Source organism: Sander lucioperca, chromosome 20 (assembly GCF_008315115.2).
Source record: "Sander lucioperca isolate FBNREF2018 chromosome 20, SLUC_FBN_1.2, whole genome shotgun sequence".
In the NCBI taxonomy this organism is placed as follows: domain Eukaryota; kingdom Metazoa; phylum Chordata; class Actinopteri; order Perciformes; family Percidae; genus Sander; species Sander lucioperca.
Window position 1 is genome coordinate 1,604,764 of NC_050192.1, and position 14,254 is coordinate 1,619,017.

At 43.0% G+C, this 14,254-nt stretch overlaps 1 protein-coding gene and 1 non-coding gene across 3 annotated transcripts in view; one reads left to right on the forward strand and one right to left on the reverse strand.

Moving 5' to 3' along the window:
- Positions 1-14,254, forward strand: part of aldh1l2 (aldehyde dehydrogenase 1 family, member L2) — a 34,582-nt gene that overhangs the window by 15,368 nt on the left and 4,960 nt on the right. Inside the window, exons 6-23 of one of the 2 annotated variants that reach the window (XR_004896019.1) lie at positions 477-566; positions 2,167-2,301; positions 3,179-3,304; positions 3,438-3,529; positions 5,119-5,266; positions 5,439-5,558; positions 5,832-5,959; positions 6,201-6,351; positions 6,444-6,514; positions 6,627-6,732; positions 6,830-6,917; positions 9,346-9,439; positions 9,526-9,625; positions 10,587-10,685; positions 11,336-11,501; positions 12,168-12,273; positions 12,371-12,570; positions 12,895-13,058. Coding sequence is in view for 1 of the 2 variants with exons in the window: in XM_031288180.2 (XP_031144040.1) it covers positions 477-566; positions 2,167-2,301; positions 3,179-3,304; positions 3,438-3,529; positions 5,119-5,266; positions 5,439-5,558; positions 5,832-5,959; positions 6,201-6,351; positions 6,444-6,514; positions 6,627-6,732; positions 6,830-6,917; positions 9,346-9,439; positions 9,526-9,625; positions 10,587-10,685; positions 11,336-11,501; positions 12,168-12,273; positions 12,371-12,570; positions 12,895-12,950 (2,076 nt within the window). In the remaining variant the exon portion in view is untranslated. Of the gene's footprint in view, positions 1-476; positions 567-2,166; positions 2,302-3,178; positions 3,305-3,437; positions 3,530-5,118; positions 5,267-5,438; positions 5,559-5,831; positions 5,960-6,200; positions 6,352-6,443; positions 6,515-6,626; positions 6,733-6,829; positions 6,918-9,345; positions 9,440-9,525; positions 9,626-10,586; positions 10,686-11,335; positions 11,502-12,167; positions 12,274-12,370; positions 12,571-12,894; positions 13,193-14,254 lie in introns of those variants that run through there. The other variant, XM_031288180.2, reaches the window with a different exon arrangement.
- On the reverse strand, positions 3,025-3,106 carry trnal-caa. The gene has a single exon. It is a non-coding gene; the product is annotated as a tRNA-Leu (tRNA).

A 14,254-nucleotide genomic window follows, 5' to 3' on the forward strand; every position in this document is an offset into this window, starting at 1 on the left:
CGAGCACTTTTACTTTTAATACTTTAAGAACATTTTCTTGATGATACCTACATACTTTTACTTAAGTAACATTTTCAAAGCAGGACTCACTTGTAACAGAGTATATTTCCAGTGTGATATTAGTACTTTTACTCAATTAAAGGATCTGAATACTTCTTCCAACACTGGTTCAGGGCTAAACATGTAAGATTGAGTGTCTGGCGAGTGTTTATCTTACAAGAGGAAAGGCAGAGGTGGGGCGGACCTTAGCTGCTTTCTGATTTGCCTATTGGAGCCATGTTGCTGGCAGTGAATCTAAATGTGCTATTCTTAGTGCAGAGTTGTTGTTTTTTTAGTCCAGCGTCAGTTTTCCAACGTGGCGCTCAGCTAGTGGCAGCTGTTGGGCTTCCCTCTCATTCTCAGAAATGTGCGCGACCTGGTCTGAAAATGCATCTGAGCCGTCAGCATGTTGACTCCAGTGTCGCTCTCTCCCTCAGGTCAACCTGGCCCAACCAGCGGAGGCCGTCCACAACTGGATCCGAGGCCACGACAAAGTCCCCGGTGCCTGGACAGTCATTGATGGGCAGGTGCAGTACCTGGAACACACAAGCAAATAAAACACACACACTCTCTGTGTCTATTGCAAGGCCAGATTAGAGCTGTTAGCAATTGCACATTTTGCCGTACAATTAAATGTCTCAGAAATGATGGCGATTAAAATAAAATGGTCCCTTTCACGGACATTTTTTAAAATATTTATTTATGTATTACTTTTTTAAACAAATTCCCGTTTTGAATGAATCCCAGGATATGTCTTTTGGTTCTGTCACTGTTGTGTGACCCAGATAATGTAGTGACAAAAATACAAAGCTTATGAAGTAAACCACGCCTCTTTATTATCATAAACAGTATAATTAAAGTAAATATGATCTTACAATATCCCCCATGTCATTTGGCATATCTAAACAAAATGAACAATTACCAGTCATACGCATTAAGGGAATGTGAGCAATTCATTGCGGTTGAACAAAGAAACCGCAATAATGTAATTACCCAATTATGTAATAATTGATACAGGCCTAGGTCAGATTGATAGAGGGCTGTATGGCTGATATAGATTCTGATATTTTGGGGATGAGACGGATATTTAGTAACTCAAACATGGTGTCAACAAGTCCTGGAAGAGTTCAAATGTAGGGTTACATACAGTATGTTGCAGTGTGGTATCATTAAACTAGGCATTTTTTCTTTATTTACTCCTGTCAATAGTAAAATGTATCTTCCCTTTTAGAGCATTGGCATTTGAACGTCTTAAAGTCTAAAATCTATGCACTTTCTTTTTAAATTAACGTTTTTATTCAACTTTTTTGGCATAACAGGAAAGTAGATAACTACAAAAATATTCAAATAAATAAATGCCAAAGAAGAAAAACAAGACTTCTTCTCAACCATACATGACATAGCAGTCACAATAACATGACCAAGTTGTCTCTAAACGTATGAGCAGTACAGCACCAATCACTTTACTAAAGACATACACACTGGACGCAGTGGTTCTACAGATGTGACTCCTGTATCCACACTGACTGTTTCTGGGCTATAGCCCAGAAACAGTCTCTGGGCCTTTTCTGTGCCCATGTAGTCCCAAGTACGAGCCCGACATCTCATAAAATAAGAACGGTCTGTCCTTTAGAGCTACAGCTCGGTAGCTACGCAGGAGAAGTAAAAAAGGACACGGTTAACACGTTTAACACGTTTAACACGTTTAACACGTTTTACACTTACAGGAACAAGATACAACATGTTAATCGGTGAGCGTTAGAAGTGCTGGTAGGCAGGTTTCCTTTCCCTTTAGGTGGAGCCAGGCTAGCCGTCTCCCCTTGTTTCCAGTCATTGTGCTAAGCTAAGCTAACTGTCTCCTGGCGTCAGCTTCATATTTAGGGTACAGACAAGAGAGTGGAATCGGATTTTCTCTAACAGCAGAACACATGTAGTGACAGTCCCATGTAGAATTAAGAGGAACTTACTGCAGTACGACATTAAAACAAACTGGATTAAATTGGGTTAATTCTGTCGAGCTTCCTGAAATTGTAACACCATATTAAAACGGGACAACTGCAGGTTAATACAAGTTTAGCAACGCGCAAAATATTAGTTTGAAGGGATTCTGTGTGTGTTCTTCCTCAGGCTGTGACCCTGTATGGCTCGTCCATGTTGGGGGGGTCGCTACCAACCGGTCAGCCCCTGGAGATCGCGGGGGCGCCCCAGCCCGGCCTGGTCACCAAGAACGGGCTGGTGCTGTATGGAACCGATGGGAAAGCTGTGAGTGTCTGTGTCGTTTGTCGCACTGCAAAACAAATATTCAGACCAAACAAACAAAAGTAGAGTTGAACGAGTCAAGCCCCTGTTGACTGTCCATCTGCTGCACTCCACATACAGTAGGTTTTTAGCAGTGGTGTAGTCTATTGTATTGTAGTGGGTATACTGTAATGTATATGTATGGGCCTATATATATATATATATATATATATGGACCAGAATGGGGGGGTGCATATCATAGTGGGGGGTCCGGGAGCATCAAATCCATTTCCTGCATTCTGACACACTTTTATGCACCAATTTTACAGTGGAAATACCTTTATTTAGCCTATGTGAAGAAGAAAAACACATGACATTTCAAAATATATTAAAATCATAATGGAAAGTATGTTGTTACGTGCCATTGCACATTTTTAAGTGGGTATATGGAAATCCTGGAGCTTTCTTAGTGGGTATACTGCGTATACCTGCGTATCACATAGACTACACCACTGGTTTTTAGGCTGCCAGGTAATGCTAGGTTAGTTAAATAATAATAATTTATTACTCTATATACTCTGTTAGAACACATACACACACATGCTCAGTTACTATACACGCACAAATGTCAGAGAGGCGCCCGGGGTTCAGTGCCTTGCTCAAGAGCACCATGGCAGTGCCCAGGAGGTGAACAGGCTGTCCACAGAAAGCCCTGACGGGCTGAGCTACTGCCACCCCAAGAGATATCGTCACGGACAGGATTCGAAGCTGTGCGGGGAAACCCCATTAGATTTTGAGTCCAACGCCTTAACCTGTCAGCCACCGTGACCACGCATTCCAAACTCAGTATGCGTTGTCTCCTCTGACCTCTATTTTTATTCATTCTATGTTTGGTCCACAGCTCCTGGTGAAGAACCTGCAGTTTGACGACGGCAAGATGATCCCTGCTTCTAAATACTTCTCCTCTGGGGAAAGCTCCAGTCTGGAGCTGACTGCTGACGAAGAGAAGATGGCAGAGGAGATCAGGGCAAGTTACTGTCAGTGGACGATGTTTAGTCGTGGCCTATACCGGAGCTTCTGCTTCTCTTGAAAGATATGTTCACCTTGACGTTTTCCACCTGGTGTTTGACCCTAGAGACTGTTGCTTTCATTTATTACAGGACATCTGGAAGGGCATCCTCAGCAATGTCCCAGCCGTTGAGGACACCACAGACTTCTTCAAGTCCGGGGCCGCCTCCATGGATGTGGTCAGGTGAGGGAGGAGGCCAGTGCAGAGATCGGTCAGAAATGAATAGACGCCAAAAGTGGCTGACACGGCGGAATCAGCTCTCATAAGGACACTGATTATTTTCCAGGTGGCAAGTGTAAACAGAAAATAGTCTATAAAGAGTGCAAACAGAAATTTAGAACCTTCTCAGCACAATGAAACACCATAAATAAAGTGCAAAAATAGAAAATATCAAACATCTGTGTGTCCCTGATAAACTGACAGTTACTCGCTGCCGCTGCAGTCCTCATTTATTTTCCTTATTATGCACTCCTGGTTAGCATTCAAGAAAATGTCCGCTCCATGCCCGCTGCTTTAACACCTTGCACTGCCATGTCTTATGTAGTCTTGCATTGCCAGACCTTAAGCATGATTTATGCGTCTGCGTTAAATCAACGCCATGGCTACGTACGTAGGTACATGGAGATACCAACCGTACGCCGGTGTAGCCTGACGTGCACCTCTCGAAAAATGTAACTACACGTTGTGGCAACGGACGTCGCTTGGTAGCGTCACATTTCCCCCGACTCATTTCCTGGTTCTCCTTCTCTATAAACAACATGAAATCAAGGAGAGGGTTAACTTTTCCTGCTCCAGATTTCCCACCGTGGTCAGAAAGAACAGGGGAGACACTTAGTTTCTCCCACTATGACTCTAGAGTCGGTACTTGCTCCGAAGTATAAACATTAGGCCACTTATGTAGGCTACGGCGAAAGCTCTGTGTGAAGCCTCCACAGAACCATAAATCACGCTTTACTCAACAGCGCTGTGGAGTAAGAAAGAAACAATGCAATTTTCTTCAAAACTTGCCATTTCAGCGTGTAGCTTGCTAGCTCAAAGTTGGTTGTTGTTTCCCGAAAAGAATAGAGTCTGAGAACACACAGAGAGCGGAAGGCCAGGTACACCCATATTCGCCGGATGTGAGGCAATTGATCCCGACTATGTCTTATGTCACACAGAACAACTATGACTTGTTTACCCACAGCGCCCCCTGCTGCATATCTGATGTAACTACATACACATCTGATATAGAATAGAATGCCTTTTATTGTCATTATACACATGTACAATGAGATTAAAAGCAACTCCTTTCCCAGTGCCAACATATACGTAAAATAAATATAACAACATGGAATAAAATAAGTAGTACAAAAAAAAAGGTGTGTGTGTGGGGGGGGGGGTAAGGTGCACAGTTGAGACTATATACATATGAAAAAATAAATATGGTTTTATATACAGTGTGATGCAGTGTGGGTTATTGTGCATTATTTGAATATTGCCCAATAGTGGTGATCATATTCAATGAGTAATAGATATTGGACAATGAGAGTAATGATATTGCACAGTGTACAGGTATTGCACAGTAATGGAATTGTACAGTATTATCAAACATAATCATACAATGCCACTACTCCATTACTGCACCATGTTAAAACCACAGATGAACGAATATTTTCGACAATAATGTGCCGTACCGATTAGTAGTTTTAATGGTCAAATACACGAATAGTCGACTATACAAAGAGACCCCTGCCACTGTAGGCACTGATGAAGCGCTGTTGTCTCTGTGTCAGGCTGGTGGAGGAGGTGAAGCAGAAGTGTGCCGGCGTCCAGCTGCAGAACGAGGACGTGTACATGGCTACCACCTTCCAGGACTTCATCCAGATGTTCGTCCGCAAGCTGAGAGGGGAGGACCAGGAGGAGGAGCTGGTCATCGACTACGTGAGTCTGCCACTTTTATGTCTCAGTGAACCCCGAGTCTGCCGATTTATCTTTAGATCCTCCCATTTAAGTTCTAAATCCAAAGATTCTCAAGATTTTTTTCTATTTTAAGATATGCACAAAGGTAGGCGCTTGTGGTTGGTTGATTTGTGATGCTTGTACTGTTACCCAGGCAACCAAAGAAGTGAACAACATGACAGTGAAGATGCCAACCCAGTGTTTTATCAACGGCAAGTTTGAGGATGCAGAAAACGGGAAAAGCTACGAGACCATCAACCCTACTGATGGATCAGTGAGTCACATGAATCTACTGCCATATTATTAATTATTAGACTGCGTGCGACTCAAGGAAGGGTTAAACGCAAGGGCAACTGGACTTGGGTAAAGGTGCTTCGAAGACGTCAGTTCTGGAGGAAGAATTCTCTCGACTGAGAGACGAAACGCCTTCGAAGCACCTTTACCCAAGTCCAGTTGCCCTGGCGTTGAACCCTTCCTTGGATAACTATGACCTGGGTGACTGAGAACCTTCTCAGACACTGTGTGTGACCGTTACGCCTTTCACCAGGTGATCTGTAAGGTGTCCTACGCCTCAGTGGGGGATGTGGACCGGGCAGTGGCAGCTGCCAAAGAAGCCTATGATAATGGACCCTGGGGCAAAATGAACCCCAGAGACAGAGGAAGTCTGCTTTACAAGTGAGTAGCTCCATCTAGAGGACTCCAGTGGGATTACATGATCTAAAAAAATAAAAATAATAATATATACACTACCGGCCAAAAGTTTGGGGTCACTAAACACATTTGGAGAGGATTTGAATTGCTATTTTTTATTCTCAATTCTTGTCATTTTGGTGCTGGTGATTTTCCTTTGGGGGCTGGCTCAAACCAGCCCCAAACAGTGAGAGCGCCCTCTCACTCTTACCCCTCCTACCTCCAGGCTCGCAGACCTGATGGAGGAACACCAGGAGGAGCTGGCCACCATCGAGTCCATGGACTCTGGAGCTGTGTACACGCTGGCCCTCAAGACACACGTAGGCATGTCCATCCAGACCTTCCGATACTTTGCCGGCTGGTGTGACAAGATCCACGTAGGTTAACCTTCAGGCACGCTCACGACAGTTTTAGAAACGTCGAACAGTGATTATAAAACCAGAGGAACACGCCATTTCTTTTGTTGCAGGGCAAGACCATCCCCATCAACCAAGCCAGGCCCAATCGAAATCTGACCTTCACTAAGAGAGAACCTCTGGGGTAAAAGCTCCGGATTTACTAAATGCTGCCCTATATTTGAATATTGTCACTGGACTATATTGCGTGTGTTTTACTGAGTGCAGAGCTGTGTGTGTGTCTTTTCCTGCGGCAGCGTGTGTGCCATCATCATCCCATGGAACTATCCTCTCATGATGCTGGCGTGGAAGAGCGCTGCCTGCCTCGCAGCAGGGAACACGCTCGTTCTTAAACCCGCACAGGTGAGCACACCTTACACACACACTCTGGCTTTGACTCACATATCGTATCTAGTGTCAGAGGAGTTTGTGTTTCATACATTAACTCTAATAATTACAGGTCACTCCGTTGACGGCACTGAAGTTTGCTGAGCTGTCAGCGAAAGCCGGCATACCAAAAGGAGTCATAAACATTTTGCCAGGCTCAGGTAATGAACACAAATACAGGATCCACATTCCTTTCCTTATGTCATGCAGTCAAGAAAACATATGATTCAGAAACCATAAGTCAACCGTGCAAATACAGTCTGATTGCTCATACTCATAGGCCAGTGGTAACCAACGTAGGTTGCTAGGTTGTCAATACAAAGGAGAGTCTACTTGCAACCCCTCGTCAAACGTTATATATCTATAATTTGTGAACAGATCAGTTGAAGAGTAGTCTGGATCAACGGAAGTACATTTCAAGGATAACTGCCTGACATCCAGTGCGTGGCTCAGTATTTTGCAAGGAACAAAATCATTTTGTGTAGATGAATTTTTGTTTCTTTGTCTTGTAATCATCCCCTAACCTGTTGTGCGTTTCTGACCCAGAGGTTGGGAACCATTGCACAAACATACATGTCCTGAAACGTGTACAGGTCTTGAATACAAGATCTGCTATTTCAATCAGGAGAGACTTCGTTGCAGATATGCAAAGATTTATTGTTCATAAGCATAATATGAAATGTACAGAGTCTTTGGGGATTAGACTCCATCGTTAAAAATATTGTAAAGGGGTAGAGAAGCCAGACATATCCCCCCCCCAATGGAGCCTAGACACTGGTGATGATGGAGAAGGAACCTGGAGACCAAACGAAGGAGCTGTCTGCCGGAAAGGGACTCAGGGTGCCGTGGTAGACGATGACCGGAGCTGGAAGGGGAGGAGGAGGGGTTGCACGTTTGCCTGAAAAGACAGCTGATAGCAAGGAGAGAGGACATTTAAAGCAGAATGCCATGCTGTGATTGGATCATGAATTTCATGGCCAATTTTGGTTGGTTTACTGAAAAGTGAACGCCTCTTAACAGCTGAATAGTTTGAGAGAGGTGATTGAAGTTATTTAGAAGTCTTCCTGAAAGAATTTGCGCTGAGCTCCATTTTCCAAAGATTATAAAGCGCACATTTTTAAGATTTTTTTTTATTTTTTATTATTGTCAACGAATTTCACGAAGAGACCAAAAGCAACAGTGAATGTATCTACTCATAAGTTTTGTCTGTATCAAAGCCTGATATATCTTCTTCCTCTGTGCCACAGAGCTCCGTTGTTGTCCAAAAACGATTAAAAGACATCAGTGAGCCACACTGTTGCACTGGGTGACATGTTCCTTCATTACCAAGAACACACACACACTGTAGTTTATTTTTTCACTCAATCCCACACACACACTACCACAAATACAAATGTATCACTTACAACTTTTTGTATTTCTGGCACTATAGCTATGTTACTTTATGTTACTTTATACACTTGCAACTGAACAATTTCCCTCAGGGGATCAATAAATTCTGATGATGAAAATAGTCCCCAGCAAATGCACTCATTCCTCCTGTTTGAGTAAGTTTAATAAAAACCAATGACCAGCTGTTTTATGAAAATGCTGAGCTTACTGTATACAAAAAAATGTGACTATATATTTGCAAGTCATTTTTAAAGACGTACTTTTGTGTCTTCAGTCAGAAAGTTTCATTTATTTTTTGGGGGCATTTTCAGGCCTTTATTTTCACAGGACAGATGAAGATATGAAAGGAGAGAGAGGGGGAATGACATGCAGCAAAGGGCTGCAGGTTGGAACCCATGGTCACTGACTCTTTATATGTGCGCCAGCTCTACCAACTGAGCTAACCCGGCCACTTCAGTCAGAAGGTTTTGACAGATGATTGATTTTAGTCTTTTTATGGGTTTAGTTGGCAATAGGAAAAATCTACAGTAACATCAGCCTTATACATCATTTAAACTGTGTTCTGTTTTTGTGACGCATCATGTTGACAGAGACAGAAAAGGAAGCACAGAAGCAGTGTTGGAGAATCCAATCATCTCTGAGCATTGCTGCCACTTTGATACTTCCGACTCCTACTTTAAAAGCTTTCTTATAGATCCAAAATGCTAGCCTAGAAATCTAGACGCACCCTAGCAGCAGCAAATGTAATTTGCAGTCAGGGTCGTCTAGCAACTCTCTGTTGGCTTGCGAGCTGGAAAAACCAAACTCTAGTCAGGCCAGTTACATCGTGTATAGAGTCGGTGGGCGGGCTTAACATAATGACGGCAGAGTTGCGACGGTTCCGCGTGAATTCCGGCACTGAAGTCATTCTTTAAAAAGGAATCTGTGTTTGGAGTTTTGCTGACCGGATACGGCAAAAGTTTAATCTATCATCTAGCTCCGCTGGTGAGAAAACGCGTGGGACCTTCTTCGTTGCTCTGGTTGGTTGTGGTGCTGTCTTATTGCGTGCAGAGGGAATTTCAATTTGAAAGACAACCGTTTATCCCGCCCCTCGGATTGAGCCCTGCCAATGGTGTGTTCCCAGACCCAACATCTTGATGTGGGTCTGGCTTGTCAGGCTACCAAAATGCACCTTGCTAATCCTGTTCTCTCCTCCAGGTGGAATGGTGGGACAGCGCTTGTGTGACCACCCAGACATCCGCAAGCTGGGCTTCACCGGCTCCACACCTATCGGCAAACAGATCATGAAGAGGTACGACCTGACCCACTCCTGGCTTTGTTGACTTGCCTGCCAGGTGAAAAGTTCATGTCCCGTTTCTTTGTGATCTCTCGTCGCAGCTGTGCGCTCAGCAACCTGAAGAAGGTTTCTCTGGAGCTGGGAGGGAAGTCGCCTCTCATCATCTTCAGCGACTGTGACATGGACAAGGCGGTTCGCATGGTGAGAGAGCGGCACTCACAGAGGGAGAGGGAACAGGGCCTGTTAACCTTTACGCCATGTTAGTGATGAAGCAATTAGTCAATGGAGACATTTTTCAGTTGACAGAAACTTCACCTCCAACAGTGTATTCGGTATTAACGGTACGTTTGTGGTTCCAGTCACGTGATTGTGAGGATTTGATCTTTTTTTTACTCTGTATTATATGATTGAAATGGAATGCGTTTGGGTTCAGGAGAGTTTTTTTTAAACAGAAGAACCAATTTGATGACCTAACCTTGGCTTCAGGGAAATTGTGATTGTCATTTTTCACTATTTTCTGACATTTTATAGACTAATCGATTAATTCAAAAAGGGCTGGGCAATAGGGAGGAAATCAGATATCGCAATATTTCTGACCAAATACCTCGATATCAATATTGCGGATATTCTAGGGTTGACTATTGGTGCTCTAACAAAATATCTTCACACTTAGATTTTAGATAAATAATCATCAGGAATGTGGACATAATGTCTAAGTGGGTAAAGGCAAATAATAGAACAGCTACAACAGTCTGGAAAGTTCAGAAAATGACATCACTTTTATGTTCAATTCAATGTTCAATTTGTTCCCTAAAAGAGTGTTTGAAGTTATTTCCTTTCATTTGTTTTAAATTCAACAAGCAGTTAGTTGTATTTTAGCAGAATACTGAAAGCAGCAGAAATGAAGAACTGAGTACACTTTAATATCTGTTTATTTATCTCAAGTTATATAGGTATCGCGATATTTACAACGTTATCGTATAGCGCACATTTTCCTCATACCTCGCAGCCCTAATATACTGCTTATAAATGCTAAGTGTTAGAGTAAAATCGTTGATTGCATGTGCACTTTGTTTTCAACGTCTTTCTCTGAGCTCAGCGGCAAACTGTGGATCAAACAGCATGCTCTTGATTCTGTGTCTGTGTGTCTGCTGCTCCACAGGGCATGAGCTCTGTGTATTTCAACAAGGGGGAGAACTGCATCGCTGCTGGCCGTCTGTTTGTGGAGGAGTCCATTCATGATGAGTTCATCAGCCGAGTGGTGAGTCAGCCAAAACCCTGACACAAGCCCTCCTCTAGAAAAGTAAAGTACATACTGTACTGTACATTAACATAGTCTTTTAGTCCCTGGGCTCCTACACTTCCCACAATGCAATTTGATTGTCAGTTTGAGCAAAAGAAACAAAAAAGCGGCATCAAAAAGATCTTTGCACACTGAGTCCAAAAATCGTGTATGCGTTTTTTTGTATCTGTGATCCTAAAAATTGGTCACGCACAGAAACCTTGCACACTGAGTCCGATGCGTATTAATGAATCCGTATTGTTTTGTGAAATTTTTCACAAAACAGAGTCCTCAAGCAGTGAGGATGGTTTAGTTGTCCTTTCTCTTCTTAAAAAGAGAAAAAGAAAAAGGAAGTATTGGGTCCATCCAATCCTGAGATTGCATGGAGCAAGGAGCAAACTCAAAGTTTACTTCATGATGTCATTGGCTCAGTTTGATGCTTTGCTAGCGATACTGTAGCCACATATTAAAAAGAAGACCACCAACGAAGTTTCAGAGGCAGTGTATAAACGTGATTGACACAAGGTGAGGTCGTATTTATTTTTTAACGTGTGAAAAAAGATGAAGGTGTGCGAGGACCTTTAAGCACACAGCAGCATTGTGTTTCTTCTCCACCCTTTCCCTCTAAGGTGGAAGAGCTGAAGAAGATGAAGATTGGAGACCCACTGGATCGCTCCACGGACCACGGCCCACAGAATCACAAAGCCCACATGGACAAGCTGCTGGAGTACTGTGAGGTCGGACTGAAGGAGGGAGCCACGCTGGTGTACGGAGGCAAACAGGTGGACATGCCAGGTAGAAAACACACTGAGCCTCCCTGGGCAAAATGGCTACCACACCTGACCACCAGCTGCACAATGTCTGTAGCTACTGGGACTCATTTTCAGTCCAGTCAGGTCACATGAACACACAGGATACAGGGGGCACATTATACTTTAAACTCTTTTTATTGGTGTATTTTACAGATTGTACGAAGTTCAAGCTTGTAATTGTACAAGTATGTTCAGCATTTTCCTATAGAAAACAAAAACAAAGGGTATGGTATGTGTATATACCAGCACCTTGGCATAAAGGCTTTGGGTAAACAGCGAAACAGTGGTTGCACAAATGGCACTTATGCATTAAGTTTGGATGGATGGATGGATGGATAAAGTAAGATGGATAAAATACAAACACTGAATGCTCCTTTTTATATATATATATATATATATATATTTTTTTTAATCTTTTTAAAAGTATCGGTTTATACCAAACCCTAGTCTTGACTTTACTACAGATACATTTTGAAAGAGGCTTATTATAAAAATGATAATTTATACATTTTCTGTGGATTGACTGTCAGTTTCTCAGTTCAGCATTTGACCCAGAGGAGCGGTTTGGTCTTGTTTTCGGTCTTCTCTGTAGAAGCTTTAGCATCATTGTTAGCATTAGCTAATCACCAGTACGGTCATTTCCCTTCAGGTTTTTTCATGGAGCCCACTGTCTTCACTGATGTGGAGGACCACATGTTCATCGCCAAGGAGGAGTCCTTCGGCCCCGTCATGGTGGTGTCCAAATTTAAAGATGGGTGAGTCATAAAAAAAGCATCTTGCTGGAGTTGCTGCAGTGCTGTGGTGCGGTTTAAGGTACTAACCGGTGTCCTCTGTGCCTCTGGCAAACCGCAGCGATGTGGACGGCGTGCTGCAGAGAGCCAACGCCACCGAGTACGGCCTGGCCTCGGGCGTGTTCACCCGCGACATCAACAAGGCCATGTACGTGAGCGAGCGGCTTGAGGCTGGAACAGTATTCATCAACACCTACAATAAGACCGACGTGGCTTCACCTTTCGGAGGTTTCAAACAGTCCGGCTTTGGCAAAGACCTTGGTGAGTACAGGCATGAATGTTTGTTAAAGACATAACATGTGTCAAACACTTCTGAATTAAGTATTGTGGGGCTCCAGCCTACAAATTGTAGCCTACAGACTAAAGAAAAAAAATCTTTGTTTTGTACAGATCCTTGAAAAAATATCGCAATTGTAATATCAGTCAAAATAATCACAATTAGATAGTTTCCTCACATCGTGCAGCCCTAGTTTGAACGTAGATAATGAGCAGGTATTATTTCATTCGGATTTGTCCCACGATTTGTCCCTCGGCACCATTCTTCCCAGTGAATATTGTTTTGTTTTTTTTGGGTCTGGTCCACAGGAGAGGACGCTCTACTGGAATACCTCAAGACCAAAGCAGTGACTGTGGAGTACTGAGGCGCGGACTCCAACCAACTCTGAGCCACATCTGAATAGGAAAAGGACTCGTCTGTCTGCTTCAGGCAGACTTCCAGCTTCATTCAGCATTGCTTCTGGACAGCGTGTGTGTGTGTGTGTGTGTGTGTGAATGAGAGGAGAGCTTTGGTGTTCGTCTCTGCCTCAGTTTGGACACTTTCTGCGTAAAAAAAACCAGATCATGGACAAGGGACACGTGTGGTTTACACACATCTGTATATCCACACATAAAACCCAGAGTCGGGCGTCTGATGGCAGCCGGGCTGGTTAAGACTATTTTCAATGTTTCAGTTCCATAAAAGTGTTTTATGTTAAAACACCATTTTTAACCTGAAACCTGTTTTCCCATCATTATCAATCGCGTTAATCAGTTCCATTCAAAATTTGAAAATCATCTGAAATCCTGCTTTTCTCATTCACTCGTAATGCTGCCTTTATCATTCCTGTAATATCTCTCTGTTTACTCTCTGACAGCTTTTGGGCTGTTGTGTGCCGTATCAGTTTTTTTTTATTTATGGATAACTCATCTGTACATGAATATGAATGCTGTAGCGTGTGTTTAGATGTCTTTGGGTTGAGTTTTGGAGTAGCCAGTGTCCTGCCTGACAGGACTAAACTGGAAAACGTCATTTGGTTAGCAAACAAAATATAAGATGCTTAATCATAGAGCTATTGGTCAGAATTTATCATCAACACGATGGGAAAACCGGATTCAGGTGAAAAAGCCAGAGTAACATTTGAATTCTCAATTAATCCACATGAAAGCAAAGGTCGATTTACTAGGGTTTTTTTTCAAAGATTTAAAAGCAACACTAGAGAACTTTTCCCGCTTCGGTCCCCCTACAGGTTGGAAGCGGAATTGTCCATTACTTTACATTATCAGTCCCTCCAGAAAAACGCGATTATTCGATCGCATAATTCAATGCATAATCAGCCAAAGTCCGCATAGTTATGCGGGGGCCGCATTTTTTCAAATACGCCACACTTTCGCTGCATAAATTGCTGATTTCCGCGCAAAATATGCGGGGCTTGCATGATTTCATAATCCCCGCATTTTCTTTGCAAAAAAGTCACATATATCTTAGCAGAAAGTTGAAAAATGTTGCGTTTACTTCACACAAGAGCAGCCGTTTTCCCCTGTTGCCATGGGAACGTTATGAAGTGACGTAATTACGCGACATGAACATCATCAAAAAGCTGCAAACCCCGCGATGAAGCCATGATGAAACCGCAGTTTTTGCAAGTTCCCGCAATTTCACCGCATAAAATTGCTTAAATATCCCACG